This window comes from Fomitiporia mediterranea, assembly GCF_000271605.1.
Source record: "Fomitiporia mediterranea MF3/22 unplaced genomic scaffold FOMMEscaffold_19, whole genome shotgun sequence".
Taxonomy (NCBI): domain Eukaryota; kingdom Fungi; phylum Basidiomycota; class Agaricomycetes; order Hymenochaetales; family Hymenochaetaceae; genus Fomitiporia; species Fomitiporia mediterranea.
In genome coordinates this window covers 114,925-135,554 of record NW_006760404.1, presented here as the reverse complement: position 1 = coordinate 135,554, position 20,630 = coordinate 114,925, and the positions used below count along the sequence as shown (strand labels likewise).

At 43.2% G+C, this 20,630-nt stretch overlaps 5 protein-coding genes across 5 annotated transcripts; 2 read left to right on the top strand and 3 right to left on the bottom strand.

The window, feature by feature from the left end:
* Positions 1-4,219: 4,219 nt before the first annotated feature.
* FOMMEDRAFT_115082 (5-formyltetrahydrofolate cyclo-ligase) lies at positions 4,220-5,379 on the top strand (the record flags this gene model as incomplete). Its single annotated transcript, XM_007271908.1, has 6 exons — positions 4,220-4,322; positions 4,397-4,522; positions 4,586-4,741; positions 4,792-4,836; positions 4,899-5,000; positions 5,059-5,379. The coding sequence occupies 6 exons, from the start codon at positions 4,220-4,222 to the stop codon at positions 5,214-5,216; spliced, it is 690 nt and encodes a 229-aa protein (XP_007271970.1). The 3' UTR covers positions 5,217-5,379.
* A 95-nt stretch (positions 5,380-5,474) lies between these two features.
* FOMMEDRAFT_98200 (uncharacterized protein) lies at positions 5,475-6,638 on the bottom strand (the record flags this gene model as incomplete). The annotated part of the gene is made up of 5 exons (XM_007271907.1): positions 5,475-5,602; positions 5,651-5,908; positions 6,051-6,149; positions 6,203-6,469; positions 6,518-6,638. The coding sequence occupies 5 exons, from the start codon at positions 6,636-6,638 to the stop codon at positions 5,475-5,477; spliced, it is 873 nt and encodes a 290-aa protein (XP_007271969.1).
* A 212-nt stretch (positions 6,639-6,850) lies between these two features.
* Positions 6,851-12,426, top strand: FOMMEDRAFT_162551 (DNA mismatch repair protein Msh6; the record flags this gene model as incomplete). Its single annotated transcript, XM_007271906.1, has 34 exons — positions 6,851-7,243; positions 7,317-7,425; positions 7,481-7,597; positions 7,650-7,999; positions 8,060-8,155; positions 8,209-8,217; positions 8,270-8,293; positions 8,342-8,361; positions 8,425-8,437; positions 8,494-8,568; positions 8,616-8,653; positions 8,706-8,722; positions 8,773-8,890; positions 8,945-9,191; positions 9,243-9,475; positions 9,528-9,648; positions 9,716-9,788; positions 9,840-9,903; positions 9,953-10,100; positions 10,155-10,305; positions 10,358-10,475; positions 10,530-10,569; positions 10,619-10,693; positions 10,757-11,126; positions 11,181-11,193; positions 11,251-11,263; positions 11,318-11,344; positions 11,401-11,444; positions 11,493-11,585; positions 11,644-11,693; positions 11,746-11,771; positions 11,833-11,853; positions 11,905-12,048; positions 12,112-12,426. The coding sequence occupies 34 exons, from the start codon at positions 6,851-6,853 to the stop codon at positions 12,424-12,426; spliced, it is 3,765 nt and encodes a 1,254-aa protein (XP_007271968.1).
* Positions 12,427-12,660: 234 nt separating this feature from the next.
* Positions 12,661-19,461, bottom strand: FOMMEDRAFT_143604 (multidrug resistance-associated ABC transporter; the record flags this gene model as incomplete). Its single annotated transcript, XM_007271905.1, has 37 exons — positions 12,661-12,807; positions 12,862-12,928; positions 12,982-13,026; positions 13,083-13,160; positions 13,216-13,343; positions 13,402-13,475; positions 13,527-13,661; positions 13,721-13,799; positions 13,855-13,892; positions 13,945-14,038; positions 14,088-14,120; positions 14,237-14,379; positions 14,438-14,468; positions 14,520-14,641; positions 14,694-14,738; positions 14,800-14,943; positions 15,002-15,094; positions 15,144-15,182; positions 15,237-15,297; positions 15,387-15,459; positions 15,515-16,058; positions 16,123-16,188; positions 16,239-16,269; positions 16,326-16,394; positions 16,449-16,504; positions 16,559-16,589; positions 16,646-16,785; positions 16,842-17,177; positions 17,236-17,242; positions 17,295-17,388; positions 17,445-17,464; positions 17,515-17,604; positions 17,659-17,685; positions 17,735-17,868; positions 17,932-17,982; positions 18,035-19,178; positions 19,231-19,461. The coding sequence occupies 37 exons, from the start codon at positions 19,459-19,461 to the stop codon at positions 12,661-12,663; spliced, it is 4,740 nt and encodes a 1,579-aa protein (XP_007271967.1).
* Positions 19,462-20,335: 874 nt separating this feature from the next.
* On the bottom strand, positions 20,336-20,630 carry FOMMEDRAFT_137486 (uncharacterized protein; the record flags this gene model as incomplete). The annotated part of the gene is made up of 2 exons (XM_007271904.1): positions 20,336-20,438; positions 20,509-20,630. 2 exons carry the CDS (start codon positions 20,628-20,630, stop codon positions 20,336-20,338), a joined length of 225 nt encoding a protein of 74 aa, XP_007271966.1.

Here is a 20,630-nt window from a genome sequence, read left to right as displayed (position 1 = left end):
TAAAAATGCACAGTGTACAGATTGTATCAAAGCAAACATACAACACAATGAAATACTAAAAATATGAACAACACCTCTTGTACAATATTATGGAGATTATCTCTACATTAATATTTAGGGACCTGCCCTAGTACAAGCTTACAGCAAGTACAAATATCTTTTTACTATCATAGATAATGCTACACAATGAGTAACTATACTACCTATGTAGTATAAAAGTAATACTTTCACAGAATATGTAAAGCATACAACAAGACTCTTTACACAGTATAGTATAAGAGTTAAAACTCTCTAAAGTAATAACAATACAGTGTTCCTAAGTAAAGACTTCACTATGTATATTGAAAGTCAAGGAACAATATGTAGATTAACAGTACACAATACACTGTAGCAGAACAGAGTTGCAGAACATATATATAAGACTATCTTTAACAGTGTACATACATGTCTGTTATCAGTAAAGTTACTTATAAAATTCTGAGTATATACAGTACAATATCAAATGTTTATTCATAACAGAACACTAAGAGTTACTATTAATTTTATAATGCTATATTACAAACAGTATAATGAACATTATCAAATAGATAATATACAAGAATTCAGTACATATTATATCATACAGAACAAACAAATGTATAAACTACAACCTAGAGGCTAATATGTATAATAGCTAGGTTATGATACTGACAGTAAAGGTCACTTAGTGTACTATAATAATAAAGTTACTGTTAAACACAATGTACAATTCATAGACAAACCAATGTCTAGGATTGAAGGGGAGAATAATCATAATAGTAATACATTAAACAATAATAAAACTCTTCCTAATAACAATAATAAAGATAAAGAACCTGTCATACAATGCTCTACACAAGAGTAAAGACTGGTTAAACAAACTATAGGTTTAAATTACAAAGACAATATAAACCTAGTTATGTATCTAACAGAATTTAACAAATTCCTTAACAAAATCTATAACAATCTATTAACATATTACAATACTATAACATGTATAGACAAAGAACAGTAGATCAAAGTTATGAAGGATGAAATACAGTCACTTTAACAACAAAACATATGAATATATACTATCCCCCCTATGAATACAAATATAATTGGAACGAAATTTGTCTATAAAATCAAAAGACTAGCTAACAGCTGAATAGACAAATACAAAGCACAATTTGTAGTGTAAGGATACACTCAAAAGAATGGAATAGACTTCTATTCTAACAACTTATTTGCTCTAGTAACAAAACTATCAATAGTACAATTATTGTTATCTTGGGTAGTATCTAAGAACTATGAAATACATCAGATAGATGTAAAATCTGTATATCTTTACAGAGAACTAAATGAGGACAAACTCATTTATGTGAAACTGCTGCCAGGCAGACTACTTACAGATATTAAACTTAGACAGGTGTTACACTTAAATAAAGTATTATACAGATTGAAACAAGTAAGTAGACAATAGTATAAAAAGATTACTGAACTACTACTCAAGATTAGATTAGAATGAGCTAATTACAATCATACTGTATTTTATAAGAAACAAAATAATAAAACAATTCTTGTAACATTTATACACATCAACAATATTACAATTATTAGTGAAACTATTACTATAATAACAGCATTTAAACATGTATTAAGACAACACATTACATTCACTAACAGTAACAAAATACATTAGTTACTTAGTATTGAAATAAGCTGAGATAGACCTTAACAAATGATTAGCTTATAGTAAAAGTATTATATTGAAAGTATAATCAAGCATTACTACTTCAAAAACAAAAAGGCACTACAAACACTTATTACTCCTAGAATAGATCTATCTAACAATACAAACAATACATACAATATAAACAAAAGTAATAATGAAACAATACTATACATAAATATAGTAGGATTGTTAAGATATGTTGCAGATTGTACACAGCCAGACATATCTTATATTACTGGGCAATTAGTGTGCTACTTACAAAAGCCCTAAATGTATTACTACAAAGTAGTAAAACATTACTTTACATATTTAAAATATACAACAAATTGCTGGCTTCAACTTAGAAGTACAAACATCTTAAAACTATAAGGCTATTATGATACAGACAGACAAATGACAGAAGGACATAAAGTAATAAACAGCTACATCTTTCAATTAGCTAAATTGACTATATTCTGGTTAAGCAAACAGTAAAACCTAGTACTACTATCTGTTTATGAAGCAGAGTTGTAAGTGCTAGTGTATACTACTCAAGAAGCTATTTGGCTCAAACAATTCACTGAAGAAGTACTACAGACTAAATCAGCACCTATTACAATTTATTATAATAATCAAAGTGTAATAAAGACTGTAAAGTCTAACAAAATAATGTACAACACTTGTACTAAACACTTTGATTTATGAAAAGACTTTGTACAATGTTATATTCAAAACAATTATATTAATGTATACTATGTTCAATCACAGAACCAATTAGCAGACATTCTTACAAAAGCTCTCTACATCCTACAGATCAAGCATCTAAACAAACTATTAGGCATACAGTCCTAGTTCTTAATTAATGCTTGAAGGGGAGTATTAGATTGTACTCTGGATTAGGAAATCCCTAATTGCCTTATGTAGAGTTACTGTGCTTAGAATGTCTCAGACTATCAGACTTCACTATGTAGTATATAAGGTAGACACTTGCTTAATGTCTTAATAAGAGAGAGTATCTGGGGCACTCCTACTACACTTGTTAAAACGTACTAATGTTTTCTGTGACCTTGATAAGTAAGAGATGAATTATAAGAGTCATTACCAAGTTCTAACTACTGGTCTAATCCCTCCAGCGATCAATATCGAGAGTTTCGGTGCCTCTAAGTCATCGACCTTCATACAGTATACAGAGTCGAGAGCCTAAGACCGAAAGGAAGATAGTTAATGGAATGGTGAATTTAGATGACACTCGTAGAGGTCACGCAGAGCCAATCCGGATTAATTAGTCTGAGGGTCGGTATAGAATGCTAACATGTATACACAAGCACCCCAGGCTGTCCTATCCATTCCGGCTATAAGTTGAAATTCGAGATCTTAACCAAGATTCAGGTCTCCGCACTTTGTCCGGAGACTTTATGGGATTCGTCAATGGTGCGGAGTAAACATCACCGCACAGCGCCCATGGCGTCCAAGCCCATCGCTCCAGGAAATTGAATGCCGAGGTGTCTGCGGTTCCTAGATTGAGTTGCCTATTTGCTATTCTGGAGGAAGAGCGTAATAGAAAAGTGTGGTGTGTGAATTGTACCTATCTCAATTCCACCTTACTTTGGAATAAGTAGCGATTCTGTATACTAGCAAGGAAGCCACAGGAACAGTCTCTCCGGCTGAGCCGAAGACGTGCTGTTCAATGTAAAGCATCCGTCACAGCGAATTCTATCCCCGAATGGCCGCGAAGAAGCAGCCTACCACTCATGATCTTCTTCAATCCGGACCTGAGTATTTCGCCGAAAGTAAATATGCATGTTCAGATTAGCGATTGTAACATGTCCGGCAGTTTATCGAATATTCAAAGCTAGCAGGCTCTCCAGAAGATGATCGACTAAAACAATATTATTAGAATGTTGGTACTCGACTTCCGTGATAATTTTACTAACTGAGCGACTTTAATTAGCGTATTTATTCGGCGACACATCTACTGTGCCATTTTGAGGCCACTATACTCGAAGACAATCAGAATTGCCTATGGGCCATGAAGCCGAAGCAAGAATCCGGTCGAGTGCAGCACGGAGCGCAGAAGCGTGGGACACGCAGAAGTATCTCTTGACCTTCATAACCTATATGTCTGTTACTACACCAGATGCAATGAAATACCTTTCTGTGGTGGAAAGGAAAGTTGTGGGTTTGATGAATCGAAATTGTCAAAGACGTTATTGAGTTTTACTCAGCAAGTCAGGAAGTCATCCGTTAACGCCACTACGACTTCTTCATGTCGCTTGATAGCCTGTTTACAGTGTGGAAAGCTACGCTTCTCTAGGGTTAGAGCATGAGCTGAACAAGAACCGCGCGTCTTTTGACCCTCCCGAGTCTTTTTTCAGTCAGATTAGTCATCATCTCCTTACATAAACCGTGAGAAATAAGATACTGATATTCTGACTCGCTCGTAAATTTCTAATTGTGGAGGAACTGGTTCTGCCTCTTGGTTCAAATTTCATGACGTCCAGAGTACTCATGCAAACGTCCAAATCACTTATGCAAACGTCAAAAAAGGCTCTGCGCCAAGGAGTCTCCCAAACTCTTCGTGATGTTCCCCAATCCCAAGTGCAACTTCAATGTAAGGAGCCGATATAAAGTATTCACCCACGATCTGACAGTAGCATCTTGTTTATAAAATTAATGATTGCGCAGCAGAGGCCGTCATCCGACATCTCTTCGCCTCGGAGAATTTTAAACGTAGCAAGACAGTCAGCTGTTACCTTAGCATGAAAGGGGAAATCGATACGAGTGAGATTGTCCGCGAAATCCTACGAGCAGGTAGGCAAGACTTGATTTTAATCAGAACGAGGCGTATCTCTTATCACTTGTGATCGCGCACAGGAAAGTCGCTTTTTGTTCCCAAGATCGCCAACCGAAAAGAAAATAGGATGGACTTTCTCCAGGTATACAGCCTAGAGGATCTCGACTCGCTCCCGAGCGGAGTCTGGGGAATCAAGGAACCAGACGCGGAATTTGAAGGACGCAGGAGAGCGAATGGTATGATTTCTTCTTGCAATCGGGCAAAGTTGCTTAAACCCAGCACTTAGTATTTGATAGCAACATTGAGCCCCTGGATATGATTCTAGTACCAGGTAAATATTCTGTTTCCTAATTGTCGGGGACGCAACAACACTGCGCTAAATGCAATTCAAAGGAGTCGCTTTCGATACCAAAATGTCTCGTCTTGGACATGGAAAAGGATACTATGACTATTTTATAAACAATTATACGAGAACCAGACCTAAGCCTGTTTTATGTAAGTCATGTTGTGTTTTGAGAGTACTTTCGGAGTCTTCGGCTGAGCTTTTCTATAGTAGCGCTTTCTCTCCGAGAACAAATTGTGCCTATAGGAGAGATACCTATGGCGGAACACGATCGGAGGATGGACGCTATTGTGACTCCCGACGGGTTGATCCGTAATAAAACCGAGGTGCACCGACAGGTTCCTGAAGTGGGTCGAATAGCAGCGTAGATATGGACTCCGCAGAAGGTCATGCTGCGAATGGCCTTGTCCCTGATAATCCGTCGAGTTCAGCAGAGTCTCGCGTTGAATTACCTGTTTTCTGTGTTAGTATGTGGACTGCTCAACCGTCCATCGATCTGTTGTGGGTATTAGAAATACTAGTATCTTATTGTCGACTTCATGATTGACTGACCACCTCATACGGTTCTTGCATTACCTCCATTGTCGGGTGACTTGCAGACCGCGCAGATGAAGTAAGAACACGAATTACCCTTCATAGGGGAATGTCACGATTCCACAGCAAAAGAGTAAGAAGAGGCTTACGCACCCGGTTCTAGGCGAATTAAGTATAAAGATAAGACGGTGCGACCTGCTCGAAGGTAGATACGAATCACCTGCAACAAGGTCTGAATTAGTTTGGCCGCAAGAAATGTATCACTCACCAAGTTGCGGAACCATGATTGCTTTCTTCGCTGTGTCAAAGTTCGCTGCACCTCCACCTTCGCCAACCATCTTCGTTGCTAATTGCACGGTAACAGCAACCATAAGCTGCTTGGATGCGCAAACTTTGGAGAGCAGTGTCTTTAGTTGTTCCTGTAATGATACTCTTGCTGAGTTAGGGATAGATGTCGTGTGAAAGAGGAAGGAAAGTGTGTTCAGAACGAGTAGTGACGTCTGGGGGTGTGTAAATACAGATTTTTCTTTTCGGTGAGATCATCGACATGCCTTTGGATACTTGTCGAGTATGTCTGAAATATTGTACATGAAGGCCATCAGCTCCGGCAGCGTGAAGCATTTAATATAGTGGATTCGGCTGAGAGCTCCGGGAACATCTGGAAATACGGAGAGCAATCAATCCATAGAGAATTTGAAATTCGATATCCTGCGAGCTACCTTTCAATGCAGACCTCAAGGTAGATGGGATTGTCATGTTTTGTGCATCTAGTTGCGCGTTGTGAGGACGTTTCAACACCACAATAAAACGTAACATGTACCTAAGAATAATACGTTTTCTTCGGCTTTGACTACGCTTCTGATCAGGTCCAGAATAGCAAGGTCTTTCGGGCTTCCAGGAGGACCACTGAATTCGATCACATGCCCTCTGCTCAAGCCACCTCCAAGAAGAGCATTGACAGGTTCAGACAAGGAAAACGACGAGCGAATGCTCTTCAATAAAGAAGTTGCCGGTTGAGTAAGGAGCTCAAACTTTGATCGTGCAGTTTTTAGAATTTCTTCGCATACGAATGCTGGTATGGTTATTTCTAAGGTTCAAGTAAGATGCTGTACACGAGATCGGTGAAATTACATACCCAGAGAGAGCTGCTCAGCCGATAACGTGCCGAGATCGCTGACGTTCTTGAACCCAGCTCGGTTCAGTGCAGATAAACTACTCTCAGAGATAGGTAATGTCGAGAGGGATCGAGAAAACATAACAATTGTAGGAAAGAATCGTTCCGCTGGCCTGAAACGCGTTCAACTTCAAAGTTGGCGTGCAAACTCCGCCTCGGTTTATGCCGATGATATGCATAATTTGAATTACATAACACGCGTCTGTTACATAAATCAGGCGTCTTGACTGAGACGCGTCCTAAGCAGCGGCGACCTCTTTCTACACTCGCGTTCATCTGCTTGAAGACACGAGCATGGCACCGAAATCCCAGGATACCAACGGAGATGGACTTAAGCAAAAGAGCCTCATGGGTTGGTTCGGAAAGCCGAATGCTTCTAGTCAGACTTCGTCTCAGCAGAAATCGCAGAAAATCATATCTTCTCAAACGCAGAGCGCGAATAGAAAGGCAATCGGCGGATCCAATGGAACAGCAGAGAAGGGTGGAAATGTAGCTAAAATGGAGTCTACAATGCGACCACCAAAGCTTGCATCCAGTACACCTGGCACGAGCTCGACCGGTGCTCTAAGCTCGTCTTTTAAGTCATCGTCCGATCCTCCGAACTCAGGTGATACTCTTCCTACCAGTGACGCGATTGACGTGGACATGCAATCTGAAGACGAAGTAAAGGTGTCCAATGCTAAAACTGTGCGTGTTTTGCTTCAGATTGATTATTACTTCAGAAACCGTGCTCATCTCTAGATTCATATTTCGCAAATAGGCAAAGCGGAAAATGTCAATTATTGACTCTGATGATGAGAAAATCAGTAACACTACTCGTTCTGCACAAGCTTCTTCGGAAAAGGATCCTTCCAGCCCAGTTCTCGGTGGTAAATGTCCATTTCCATCATGCTTGAGGATCTTCCTCATTTCTCATATTTTTAGCTCGCTCAAAGAAGCCAAGGGTATCATTGTTTGAGTCGGACGAAGAGGTAGAAGACACTCGGGGAACATTGGGAAAGCGTTTGGCTCGGTTCAGGAAACCGGGTGCGGCGAAAAAGAGTATGTTCTTGTTCAGTAGTGTTACGGGGCGGATGCTGACCTTACAGCGAAGAAACAACAAACGGCTATAACTCGGACTCAGATTTCGCTCCAGCAGAAGAATCAGATGCTGAAGCGCCTCTTACCTCAAATCGCGGTTCTTCGGTTTCTGGGTCTCGCAGCGAGCTCGAGTCCTCTGCAGTGGAGCTAGATTCAGCTGACGAACTCTCAGACGCTCCGAAACCTAAGAAGAAAAGCGGAAAATCCCACAGGCCCGCTTTGAAGAAGATGCAATCAAGTGATGCAGTGCGATCGGGTGGCAGCAGCACCTTTTTGACGGCGGCTGAGCAAAGAGCAAAGGACAAGAAGGAAGAAAAGAAAACGACTGATGATCCATTCGATTTCCTGCGGGATGTCCATGATGTCAGAGATATTTCTCTACGCCGAACGAAGAACTCTATTGCTGATAAGTCTTCATAATAGAAAGACGGAAATAGACCAGGAGAACCTGGATACGACCCCAGGACGTTATATATCCCAAAGTCTGCGTGGAAGACTTTCACTCCCTTTGAGAGACAGGTATGCACTTATATTTACGAAATGAAGGACTGCTGATGTTTATACTCGTATAGTTCTGGGAGGTCAGTTCGTTTCTTTGCATTTAACAAAATTCGTTTACTCACTAGGCAAAAGATCAAAGCAAACCATTATGATACTGTGAGTTAGAATAATACTGCGTTGTGCAAGATACTAACTATGCACCAGGTATTATTCTTCCAGAAGGGGTTCGTGGAGGCTTCATCTACCCCAGTTCCGTTAATCTAAAATATTAAACTCTCGTCATTTAGCAAATTCCTCGAGGTAAATAAGCCAAGTTTCCTCTACGCACTGTCATATTTAATGCAATGCATTCATAGCTGTATGAAGACGATGCAAGGATTGGGCATCGCGAATTTGACCTAAAGCTGACAGATCGAGTAAAAATGTGTATGGTATGTATGCTGTATTCTCGCTTCTTCAAGTGTTCATATAGTTTTAGGTTGGCGTACCTGAGGGCCACTTCAACACTTGGGCAGCGTAAGTCTTGACTACGTATTTTATTTGGACCAACTTAACGCACTACGAACAGAAAATTCCTCGCTAAAGGTACGTGGTAAATGGCTGCGAAGTGTCAGCCAGACTCACTGTTCGCGCAGGGTACAAGGTTGGACGCGTAGACCAAGCGGAGACAGCGCTGGGAGCTGAAATGCGATTGGCGGCTGATAAGAAACTTGACAAGCCAAAGAAAGAAGCTGGTGATAAGATTGTCCGACGGTAAGAAGAAAGTCGAATCAAAAACATGCCCGGTATTTAACTATCTTATTGAAGGGAACTAAACAAAGTTTATACAAATGGAACTCTGGTCGATGCGGAACTTATCGTCGACGATCAAGCTGGACATTGCGTGTCGATCCGCGAGCTCGACCCGGATTCCGACAGGGGTAGCTTTGGCGTTTGCGTCTTGGACTCCTCAACTTCCGAGTTCAACCTAAGCGCATTTGGCGATGACGCGTGTCGGACGAAGCTTGAGACGATGTTAAGGCAGCTTAGGCCAAAGGAGCTCTTATTCACCAAGGTACGGTTTAATCAAGATCGAATGGCGTGCAGTTACTGACAACTATATTAGGGTAATCTTTCTGTATCCACCACACGTCTATTGAAAGCTGTTCTCCCGGGTTCCTGCATCTGGACCGGGCTGCGAGAGGTTGAGGGATTCGGGTTCAAGGAAACGATGGACGAGCTCAAGAATCTCTATCCGGACGGTGAAGACGACATGGAAGAGGGAGCAAACATTCCAGATGCCATCAAAGAAATGTTAACGTCCGAGACGGCGGTGATAGCACTCGGCGCCATGATTTGGTATACCACCATACTTGCTTAGTAATCTTATCTCTGATCGTGCTTTGTGCAGGTATCTGCGACAGCTGAATATCGACAAGGACATACTTAGTATGAAGAACTTCAACATTTACGACCCTATGAAGAGGGGTCAAGGATTGGTGTTGGACGGACAAACACTCGCCCACGTTGAAGTGAGATATTTGCGTTTGATGAGACTGGATGTGTTGAACTGCGATTTACGCGCAAAATTTCATTTAGGTGTTACAAAATAGTGAGGGTACAGATGAAGGTTCTCTCCTTAGGATCCTGCAGCGCTGCATCACTCCGTTCGGTGAGTCTAACAAGCCTGAATATAGGCTCATACCCTAAAGCATTTGATTAGGCAAACGCTTGTTTAGAATTTGGCTTTGCGTGCCCCTCCGAGAAGTCTCCGCGATCAACGCTCGGTAAATAAAATTCATTGTACAAATTACGATGTATCTAATATCTGTTTAGACTTGATGCCGTTCAAGACCTGATCGATCATCCAACCTTCGAGCATGATTTTACTCAACTTGCAAAAGGAATTCCGGATCTCGAGCGTATCGTTTCACGCATCCATGCTAAGAACTGCAAAGTCAATGACTTCCTCAAGGTTCTCTCCGTAAGTAATATAAAAGCAAACATATTCACTATCTAATATTGGTTGGATGAAAAGTCCTTTAAGCGACTTAGCAACGGATTGGAGTCGTTGTCGGAAACTGCAGATACATTTAATTCAAGGGAGATTTCGGGCTTGCTCAGATCAGCACCAAACCTCATCCCGAATATCAAGCACGTCGAGAGTATGTTTTTGCAACCCGAAGGAGGTAAGTTTCTCAGCGATTATCGTGAACGTGATAACTAAGGATTCTTCCATAGGGCCCGATCTCCTGCCGAAGAACGGCAAGGATGAGACATATGATGGTATCGAAGGGGAAATACAAGAAATTGAAGAGTCACTCGATGCAGAGCTGAAAAAACTAGAGAAAAAGCTTGGGTATGAAGTGTCGCAAAATCTTTCCGCTTTATTCCAGTAACGATCGGCCTGTAGATGCAAACTGAGCTACTGGCACAGCGCCACCGGGACAAAGGTACACTTATACTTACTGGAAGATGCTCTCTGTCTCAACAGTTATTTAGGATATTTATCTTGTCGAAACGAAAGCGTCCGTATCGAATGTTCCCAAGAACTGGATTAGGCAAAGCAAAACCAAAGTGCGTTTATCGTTCTTATCTACTTGTCTGTGATATCCGGATCGACTAGGCGCTCTTATTAAGGCTGTATGTCGCTGGCAAGTGCCAGACCTAGCACAAGCGATCCGTCAGTTAAAAGAAGAACGGGAAAGACGAACTGCCGCAATCAAAGACTTCAAATTCCGCGTATTCGCTGAATTTGATAAGGACCGCGATGTCTGGCTACGAGCGATTCGCACGCTTGCTGAGCTCGACTGTCTCTTCAGCCTAGCAAAGAGCTCACTTGCTATTGGAGAGCCAGCCTGTCGCCCAGAATTTGTCGAAGGCGACGGAGCGGGTGCCCTGCTGGACTTTGAAGAGTTACGGCATCCTACTATGTGTTTGAAAGCCGACAACTTCATTCCAAATGACGTGAAACTAGGAGGTGGCGTTGGAAGAGTGGCATTATTAACTGGTCGGTAACCCTAATATTTCTTCGTTGGTCTGCTCTAATTAAAACGTTTTCCAGGTCCTAACATGGGGTAAGGTTACCTTTTGAACACCGTTGTCGAGTACTCATTTTTTTTGTGTAATTGCAGAGGCAAATCAACTGTACGTATTGACCCCTGTATCGACTACTTGCCTATTATTAATATGCTCTAATAGGCGATGCGTATGACCGCGGCAGGAGTCGTAGGTGGCCTTATGTCGTTCCCTGGAATTTCGAACTGAATCCCTTGTACAATTAGATCATGGCGCAACTCGGCATGCTTGTACCCGCCAGGCGCGCTCGGTACGTGATGTGATAGAATCGAAAGATTTGTGCTAATGCGTTCAATAGCATCTCTCCTGTTGATGCAATCTTAACTCGAATGGGTGCATACGATAACATGTTTTCCAATGCGAGCACCTTCAAGGTCGAGTTAGACGAATGGTCAGTTGGTCTCATTAAGAACCCATATGTGAAGGTCATTAACTGCAGTTCTATCCAGCTGTAAAATCCTTCGAGAAGCGACTCCTCGCTCTCTAGTTATTTTGGATGGTAGGTGTTAGAATCATTTTTCACTTCGAGATGACGACTTACGCGGTTACAGAACTTGGTCGTGGGACATCAACCTACGTAAGTCGTTCTTTTAGATATAATATAAGAGGTCCTTGAAATTTACTTCGTTTTTCTCCAGGACGGCATGGCAATTGCCGGGGTTAGTATTCGCCTAAATTCACGCTATTCATCTACTGACCCACGTCCATAGGCTGTCCTTCACCAACTAGCAACGCATACGCTTCCACTTTGCTTTTTTGCGACCCACTATGGATCACTCACAGATGACTTCGCATATCACCCTAATATCCGCAACATGCACATGTCAACCATCATCGACGATGAGAAATGCGAGGTGAGTTGTTCCCTCTGCAAATTATTCGGGCAACTCAATCCCACAAACCATTCTCGTTCCTAGCTTGTTTTCTTGTACAAGCTCGTTGAAGGCGTTGCGGCTTCTTCATTTGGCACGCACGTCGCCAACCTCGCTGGCGTACCAATGGACGTTGTGAAACGCGCTGAAGTCATCTCGACAGACTTTGCGCGTCAGTTCAAAGAGCGTATTGAAGGGAAGCGGACCTCAGTACTCCCGCTTACTGCTCAGGCAGATTTCGCGTATCTGTATCGCCTTGCTGGCGGGAGCAAGGGGCTACCTGAAAACAAGGTAAAGCGAATGGAAGTCCTACGGTGCTTAAAGGGTGCTGTTCCGCGCTATCTACATGCGTCCGCTTGATATCACTAGACTTTCTCGGTCATTTGCTCTCCTGCTTTTTCGCTGTCGTGCTGTCATTGCTATCATTCATAATGCTCAAAGCAATCACCATTTGTTGTGTAAAATAGTCCAATAGCCCACCATATGTATATAATTAGATAAGTAGGCATTGCATGAATGCTCCGTCATAAACGGCTGCAATGCAAAATTACCCTTTCTCTCATTTTACATATACTGCGCAGTAGGGCAGCATCCTCAGATGACTCCGGCAATCTTCTTCAACATGTTAAACTCCTCTTCGCCCTCTGCTTCGCACAAAGAATAGAAGTATGACGAAGGATCAGATAAAAGGGTTCCAGGACGATCATATTCCACAATGCGGCCTTGATCTAGGATCATTACCTGTATTAAGAAGATTTTAGCTTTTTCAACTAAGGTTAAGTGGGCCAGACGCACGCGGCTGTAATCAATAACAGTCCGTAACCGATGTGCAATGGTTAACATGGTCGAGTCGGCAAACTCTCTGAAAGTGGATCATGATTTAGTAATATGTAAGCGATAAGCATTGTCACTCACTGTCTTATGGTTCTCCCAATAAGCCGGTCGGTAGCATAATCGACGCTTTGTGTAGGTAAATAATGAACGACAATATAGCAATATTCGATCCTAAACCTCACCTAGCCGTAGCCTCGTCCATGATGAGTAGTTTTGAGCGCTTAAGAATTGCACGCGCCAAACACAATAACTGCTTTTGTCTGCATCCCTTTGTGATTAGCCCAAGGTTCTAGTTCGAACAAGACTATAACGAACCCAGCAGAGAAGTTCTCTCCACCTTCTGATACAGGTGTGTCCAAGTTGCAAAAGATATTCTCGTTGATCTCGTGAAGCACTGTTTCGCGCGTCGACGGAACTAAGTGCACGCGACGCAAAGCTTCAAACTACATAATGAACGTGTGTTGAATCATCGATACGGGTCCCGAGACATAAACAACGCACAATCTCTGCATCCATATATTCGTCGAAAACATCCAGCGTAGAGCGTAATGTGCCACTGAGAATGATTGGATCCTCTGCAATAGTAATGAACAAGTTGCAGCAATAACTTGCTGGATGCAACATACGAGGGATGATAGTCAACTTGCTCCTAAGATCTGTCAACCCAATCTTTGCGATATCAACTCCATCCACAAGAATTCGTCCTCCACTTGCTTCCACAAAACGGAAGAAAGACAGAGCTAATGTACTCTTTCCACTCCCTACAGATTACGTCAGGTTGACATCCGTAATCCATCCAATGTCAAAGTAGATTAAATACCTGTGCGGCCAAGGATGCCGACTTTTTCGCCTGCATGCACCTTAAAGGTTAGGTTATGTAGGACGGCAGGAAGATCGGGCTAGTCATCATCCGGTTAAACAGATCGTTCTTGTGCAACAATTATGAGGACAAACCGCATATCGAATCACTAAGTTTCTGCAGTCCACGGACCCTAATTCACAGTTACTCAACATTGATCGTACTTAAGGTACATAAACAAATACCTTTTGAGGGCCAAGACTCAGGAGGCCGAGGCGCTATAAATTCGGGTCCCTCCTTGGGCAAATCGGAATACTCTTTCACTCGCTCCACAGCAACCTATAAGATCGGTCAAAACGAGTCTCTGTCGGATGGTAGCTTTATTTACCATGGATTGCTCGAGCTGAACGAAACGTTGCAACTGAAAATCAAGTTAGAAAGAAGACATGGATATATAACAATTTATACCATATGTTGGAGCTACGAATGGGAAGAAGGGTCATCAGACTGTTCACACATGCAGTATAAAACACGTACATCCTGTGTAACTTTCGTGGCAAACACTAGGGTAAATCCTGCAAGGCTCGCATCAATGGAAGGGTCCACAAGAGCAATGACACCGGTCACGCCCGCAAGAACGCTGCTGAGAAGGTTGACGCGTGTAGAAACCCAGCGGTTTACTAGGTGCCAATAGTTATTACCTGCTCATTCCTCAATGCAGTGCATATACATATTTACCTTTCCAGAGCCAGAAGTATGGATTGGCGTTCTGAAAGGTGCGTTAGCTTCGACTTCTTCCAGGATAAACGACGAGACTTACTGCGTTCACACAGTTAAGCATGTCATGCATGAATTTGGATCCAGCACCAAAGGCACGTAACACCGGAACGCCGGATATAGTCTCACTATAGATAGAATACAATGGCGAGCGAGAGACTGAGTCTGAGGATTAAGGACGTTAGCACGTGACAACCGTGAAAAGAATGTCATTGACCAAGTCTCCTCAAATCACGACAACATTTCCCGTAGACCTTTGCAACTGAAGGTGGAAAGTATAAGGCACCAGCGCTAGTGAAGAAAATGATATACCGTGCACATACCATTGTAATAAAAGACACCAAGAATTAATGTAGCGGCAAAGAATCTCGGTCCGCCGACATAGGTTATTGTGGCGATTGCTGCGCAGGCAGTAGTGAAAAAGATAAGAGTATTTCCAAAGTCGTCAGGAAGCGAGCTGTCAATTACTATTGTACACCTCGAGTAAGAACCAGTGCATTGCAAAGTTAGTGTAAACAGACATACCTTCCATGTCTTTTTCAAACCTGTTGAGCAGTCGACCGCGAGAGACAGTATCATGAAACCGTAGTGACGCAAACAACACTGTCTCAAGAAGTTCTGCAGTAGGAGATTAGTATAAAATCCATTAAGGCCGATGGAAGCGCACTCTTGTACAGAGCCCTGGATGCAAAGATCGATCCTCTGTCTACAAAACGTTTGTTAAGGAACGCCGGAAAAACTTATGCCTAATTCCACGCACATAGCACGAACCATCGAAGTGTTGCAAAGACCAATCCTTGCAATGACGTCAAGTCCACCAGCTGCCATGGGATGAAAATGCAACATACCAACAAATGTTATCTACACGGAAGTCAGAATATAGACATTATTTCATCACGCAATAGCTTACTAGAGCATAAATTGAAATATAGTGCATTGGATCTTTAAAATCCTGATGCTTCTCCACTAGACCTGACCAATGGCTACCAAGATATCATCAGCTCGACATCAAGTGCTTGTATTATTCAGTAAACAAACCTCAGCCAGCCGTTTTCCGCTATCGGACTGGCGGCAGCAAGAAGGAATGAAAGAATAAAGATAATCCAATATGACCAATTTCCAATGGAACAGAAATACGCTTTCCAGACTTCTTTGCCAATATGCCCAACCGCACGCTTCTCGTCTTCTACTAACTTGCGAGGTCCCTTCTTTTCTGCCGACCCTGTATCTACGTCCTCCGAAGCAGAGACTTTGGTATGAGCAGTCGCGCCGACCGCTAAGTCCTTGCCATCAGCCATAGGCGTTGAAGGTCCCACAGAGCTCGTCCTCCGCTCGCTCCTTTTTCTATTCCCCTCTTTATTTTCAGATTGCTCCGACTGAAGCAAGCCTGCAGCTACCCCCGACTGTTGAAACTCTTCTGGGGTTCCAGCAAACGAAATCCGACCATTGTCAAGTGCAACAACGTATTTCGCACCAGGCGCGCACAGCTGAATATGATGGGATGCAAGAATAATCGTTCTGCCGTGTGCAAGCTCTCCTTTGAGACATTTGTAGTACAAATGTAACGCCGTGTGAGAATCCACTATAAAGAATGTGAGGTTTCATAAATGCATGTATTTTTATATATTTTGTGTGCAGTAACAAACCTGCTGAGAGAACATCGTCAAGGACCAGGACGGATGCCCGCGAATATATGGCACGAGCAAGGGAAACTGAGGTTTGATTAGCGTGGAAGTTCAACTTGTGGCGCCCAGAATCGCACCTCGTGCTTTCTGTCCTCCAGATAGAGTAATCTAAGGAGCAAGTTTCTATCAGCTGTCAGTTCGAACTAAAACATACGAGTACATACACCTCGTTCACCTATCTCCGATTCGTCTCCGTCTTCAAGAATCGCAAAGTCTTCGATCAAAGCACAGGCCTAGCAACTGAGTAAGCGTGGTTTGGTTGGCTGAAACAAATTCATAAGTCTAACCTCCACTGCCTTCCGATATCTTTCCTCAACGAATGGAAGATTGAAAAGTATGTTTTCTAAACTCGTTACATCAACAAGCCGCGACGACAACTGACAAATGTCTTTCTTACCTCTGATAGTCGCGTTTTGTAGCCAAGTTGTCTGGAAAGCCCATGCTCGTGACTGTCTGATGATGGCATCTAAATGTAATAACTCACCTGCGATACATATGCACAAGTCCCATTGACTATCCAATTTTCTGGAGGAGGGATGATGCCAGAAAATGAGCCTATCGTATTCGGAGGCGATCGAGGACAGCTGACTCTTCCCACAAGAACATCCGCCTCACCCAAAAGGGCTATAGCAAATAGGTTTTAGCTAATACTTTCAACACGAATGAACTGAATAATATACCTTGCAGAAGAAGTGTCTTTCCGGAGCCCAGTTTGCCACAGATGAGCGACATCTCACCGACGGGAAAGTCCAGCGTTATGTCTATGAGTGTAAATATTCGGCGAGGTGTACTGAATGCTGATAGTGCTGCGCTTGACTGGTCTACTCTTTCTTGAGGCCAGGTGACTATTGCCGATCGGAACGCTATAGGGCATTGTAGACCATCAAGGGGATCAACGTGACCCACTTCTGAAGAGCTCAAGTATTCCTCGATGCGTCGGATGGAAACGAAGCTTTGTAATGTTTTGACCATAGTTCCAGGTATTGCATTTAGGGCAAATTTAAGCTTGGAGAAAACTCGTGTAACGAAATTAAGTTAATCGAATGGTTTGCCGAAAACTCAACTGCAACTTACTAGCAATCTAAGAGAGAGGTCAAACTTCCTCATCAAAGAGCTGTCTGTAAAATACGCACCGAAGTGAAAGCAACAGACGGAGTAAGCGGTTGTTGTCGCACGACAGCGAAGTGCCAGAATGACACGAGAGTCACTAATAAAGGCGACAAGTTCCTGCGTTTTTAGCAATTAAATCTAATTCAAAGGATTTGAACTCGGCAGATGTGTACCATATACTGACGAATATCATCTGATCATCCGAGTCAGAAAATCGGTAAGCTTAAAAGAGATAGTAAATACCTGAAGAATGTAGTTTAGCTGCTGATACTTCAACTCGCGTTCGCGTATTTTCAGTATCCGAGCTTCAAAGCTACGTTCCCAAGCCATGAACTACCAAATATCAGTAAACCAGCTGAAGAGAGTTGTAGTCCTTCACAAAAATACCTTCAGCATCCTAATTGCTCCGAGTGCCTGAAAAATACTCGTCAAGCGGCTACCTTCTATGCATAGCAAAACTTACTTCATTCATCAGTGAGACCCGTTCATCACGCGTTCTCATCAGATTCTCCTGAATGCGTACGACGAATTTTCCCGTATAATTATTCATTGGTAAGAATAAGCAGGTGACTGCCAACCCGAAGAAACAAGAAACGCCTTTAATTGGACGTTAATGATGACGAGGCTATGGCACAGTCGGCCGATAAATCGAATACACACCCATGAGCTGATAAAGGAATGCCGTCCCGACTGCGATTTCAATCGGCCCATCTAGAATGCGTATGAGCACCATTGAGGACAAGAGTTTCGAATATGTATTCACCAATTAATGTATAGAAGTGCCACACGAACTCCGCAACCCGGTCAACGTCAATAGTCATGAGGTTCATAATTTGTACCTTGCTGGAAAACTCTTCTCCTGCGCCAGACGTGTTGCGTTTAAAACTCGCATCTAACTCCTTGTCCAAACCTATTCCCGTGGACACAACATCTTTACGGCGAAGGGTTTTCGCGAAGAGCAGAGAGTTCAATTGGATACGGATTTTTATCTGAAGGTCCGTCAACGCTAATGACCACAGTCTTTCGGTCACCAAGGCCAATAAAACACTCGATGCGAACAGACCAGCACAATAAACCCAACCCTGCTGGGGATCTTGACGCGAAGTGTCGGTTTCCAAATAGGCAACAAGACGTTCAAGGAAGAACATGGGCCCGTAAAACAGAACCGATACGACGAGTATCAGTGAGATCAAGTACGAGAGCTTTCTTGTATTGGCTCGTAATAACTGATACGCTAGCTGCCAGCCGGATCCTGGACGAGCCGTCCGAATGCGATAACGACGGCAGACAGCCTTCATTTGTGCAAAAATTGTAGCAGCACGCATGTCTGCTGACAAGAGTGGGAGGTCCCCAATTTCCAGGTTCTGAGACAAGTAACCAAGCTTGACAATCCGGGTCGTGTATGAAAAGAGAATAGCTTCCCACGACGATGAATTCACATCATCGCAAACGTTTTTGTCCATAACCTCCCCAGGCTCGTCAGCATGTTTGATAATCTTGTTTGGATAAACGAGTTCAGGCGAGAAGTGCATTGCAGGGCCACGTTTCATACGCACAGACAGCCAAAACATTATCAGCCAGAGTGTGAGTGCGATATACCATCCGATTCGTCGAGGCCGTTCCCAAGCAAGTTGAGGAAGTAATATTGTTGCCGTCATGAACAGCACGAAAGCCGTTGTGGAGAGAAGGGCAAGATGAACAGTGATGCGACGATGCCAATACTGGTCGGAAAGCTTGATGCTTGCGACCGTCAAAATAAATGTATGCACTGAAAATGCAACATGGAGGGCACCCGATGCCACGTCTCTACTGTTTTTGTGGGTAGTAAGGGACCATACAAATACGCCAGTCTGTACAGCCAACAAAGCTGCCGCAGTCCATGACAGCGCAAGTTTTCGCAATCGGATCTGATAAGACAAGTGAGATAGTCTTAGATCCCTTCGTGAAAACATCGATTACCTTGGCCCAAAAGCGCTTCTCATCCACGGGATAGCCGTCAATCACCTCCTCCGGACCCGTAACATGAAATGGATCGGTGGTCTCCACACTGCCGCCAAGTACATCGTCGTCATCATCCGATAGTAGTTGAATCTGCCCTTCTTTTGGACGAGTTTGCAGCAAAAATGTAATCGTGCTTATCACAGCGCAACAGCAGAGTGCGATGCCAACCTCAAGATGTAGAGCGAACATCCAAAGGTGCCTCGTTCGGATGAAGTGGTGGATGATTCCTTCCTTATCTACCGCGGTTCTTCTGCTACACTACCCGTGTTAACGGAGACTCGTGTACTCATGGCCAAGAGGTTTCCATTTAGTAAACCGGGTTGTGGCGAACGCAACTCCAGTGTGTAATGCGCGGCCTGAAGTCCTCGGCGTTACCTGCTGCAAAAGGTGATGGAAGCAGTCGCCACTCGAACATCTCAATCAGATAAGATTAGATATAATTGGCACAGGAAGTCTGAAGATATCTCATGGATTGTGAAGCCAAGGCAAAAAAAAAAAGAGACAGACAGCAACGCTATCTCCTACAAGTCTTACATACCGTACGCGTACTGGTTTGAGGTAAACCACGTGACCGATAATGCTATTACACATATGCATCTTATCATGATGACTACGGAGGTAAAGTGACTAAAGTCTATTCATTTGTCCTGAAATAGCCAAGCAAACAACATGAACTCCACGCTACTGGTAAACCGTTTCATTAGTTAGTAATGAGAATAGATTCCTTAAGTTTCCTCAGCCTGTCCCGGTGGCGGAACTGTCCGTGGTCGTGGCGTTACCAGCCCAATAATAAGGGGAAAGCTTGGGCAGCCTTGGGGCTGGAGAAGGTCCTGTGAAATACGCAAACGTGGGCTTTCTCCTCTGCGATGAGTGTGGAAAGCATGATGCTTACAAGTTGAGACCGAGGCTGATCGAGCCAACGACACCTCCAGTTATATCGTTCTCGTCCTTATAAGCTATGTCCACGTTGGCCGTGTAGCCTTCTGCCTAGTATAGGACGCACTCAGCCGATTGAAGAACAGAAATTTGGGGATCAGGTACATTCTGATAAAAGTACCAGAAATCATCTGCATTGTAGACGCGAGTGACCGTGTTGGTGTTGTATCATTGGTGTCGTATTCCCGACTTTCGCAATGAAGTCATCTACAAAGAAAAATTGACCGGTGCTATGCACCCAAGCAATGATTATTATAAGTGGGAGGACGCATGGCATGGTCTGAATGACATGAAACCTACTGGACGGCGCTCCCAGCGATAAACGTCCCGTTGTCGGCAACCGAACCATTTCCCCCAGTGTACACCTTGATGTGAAAATGCACGGAGCGACCAAAATACCAACCAGGAACAATGGAATACAT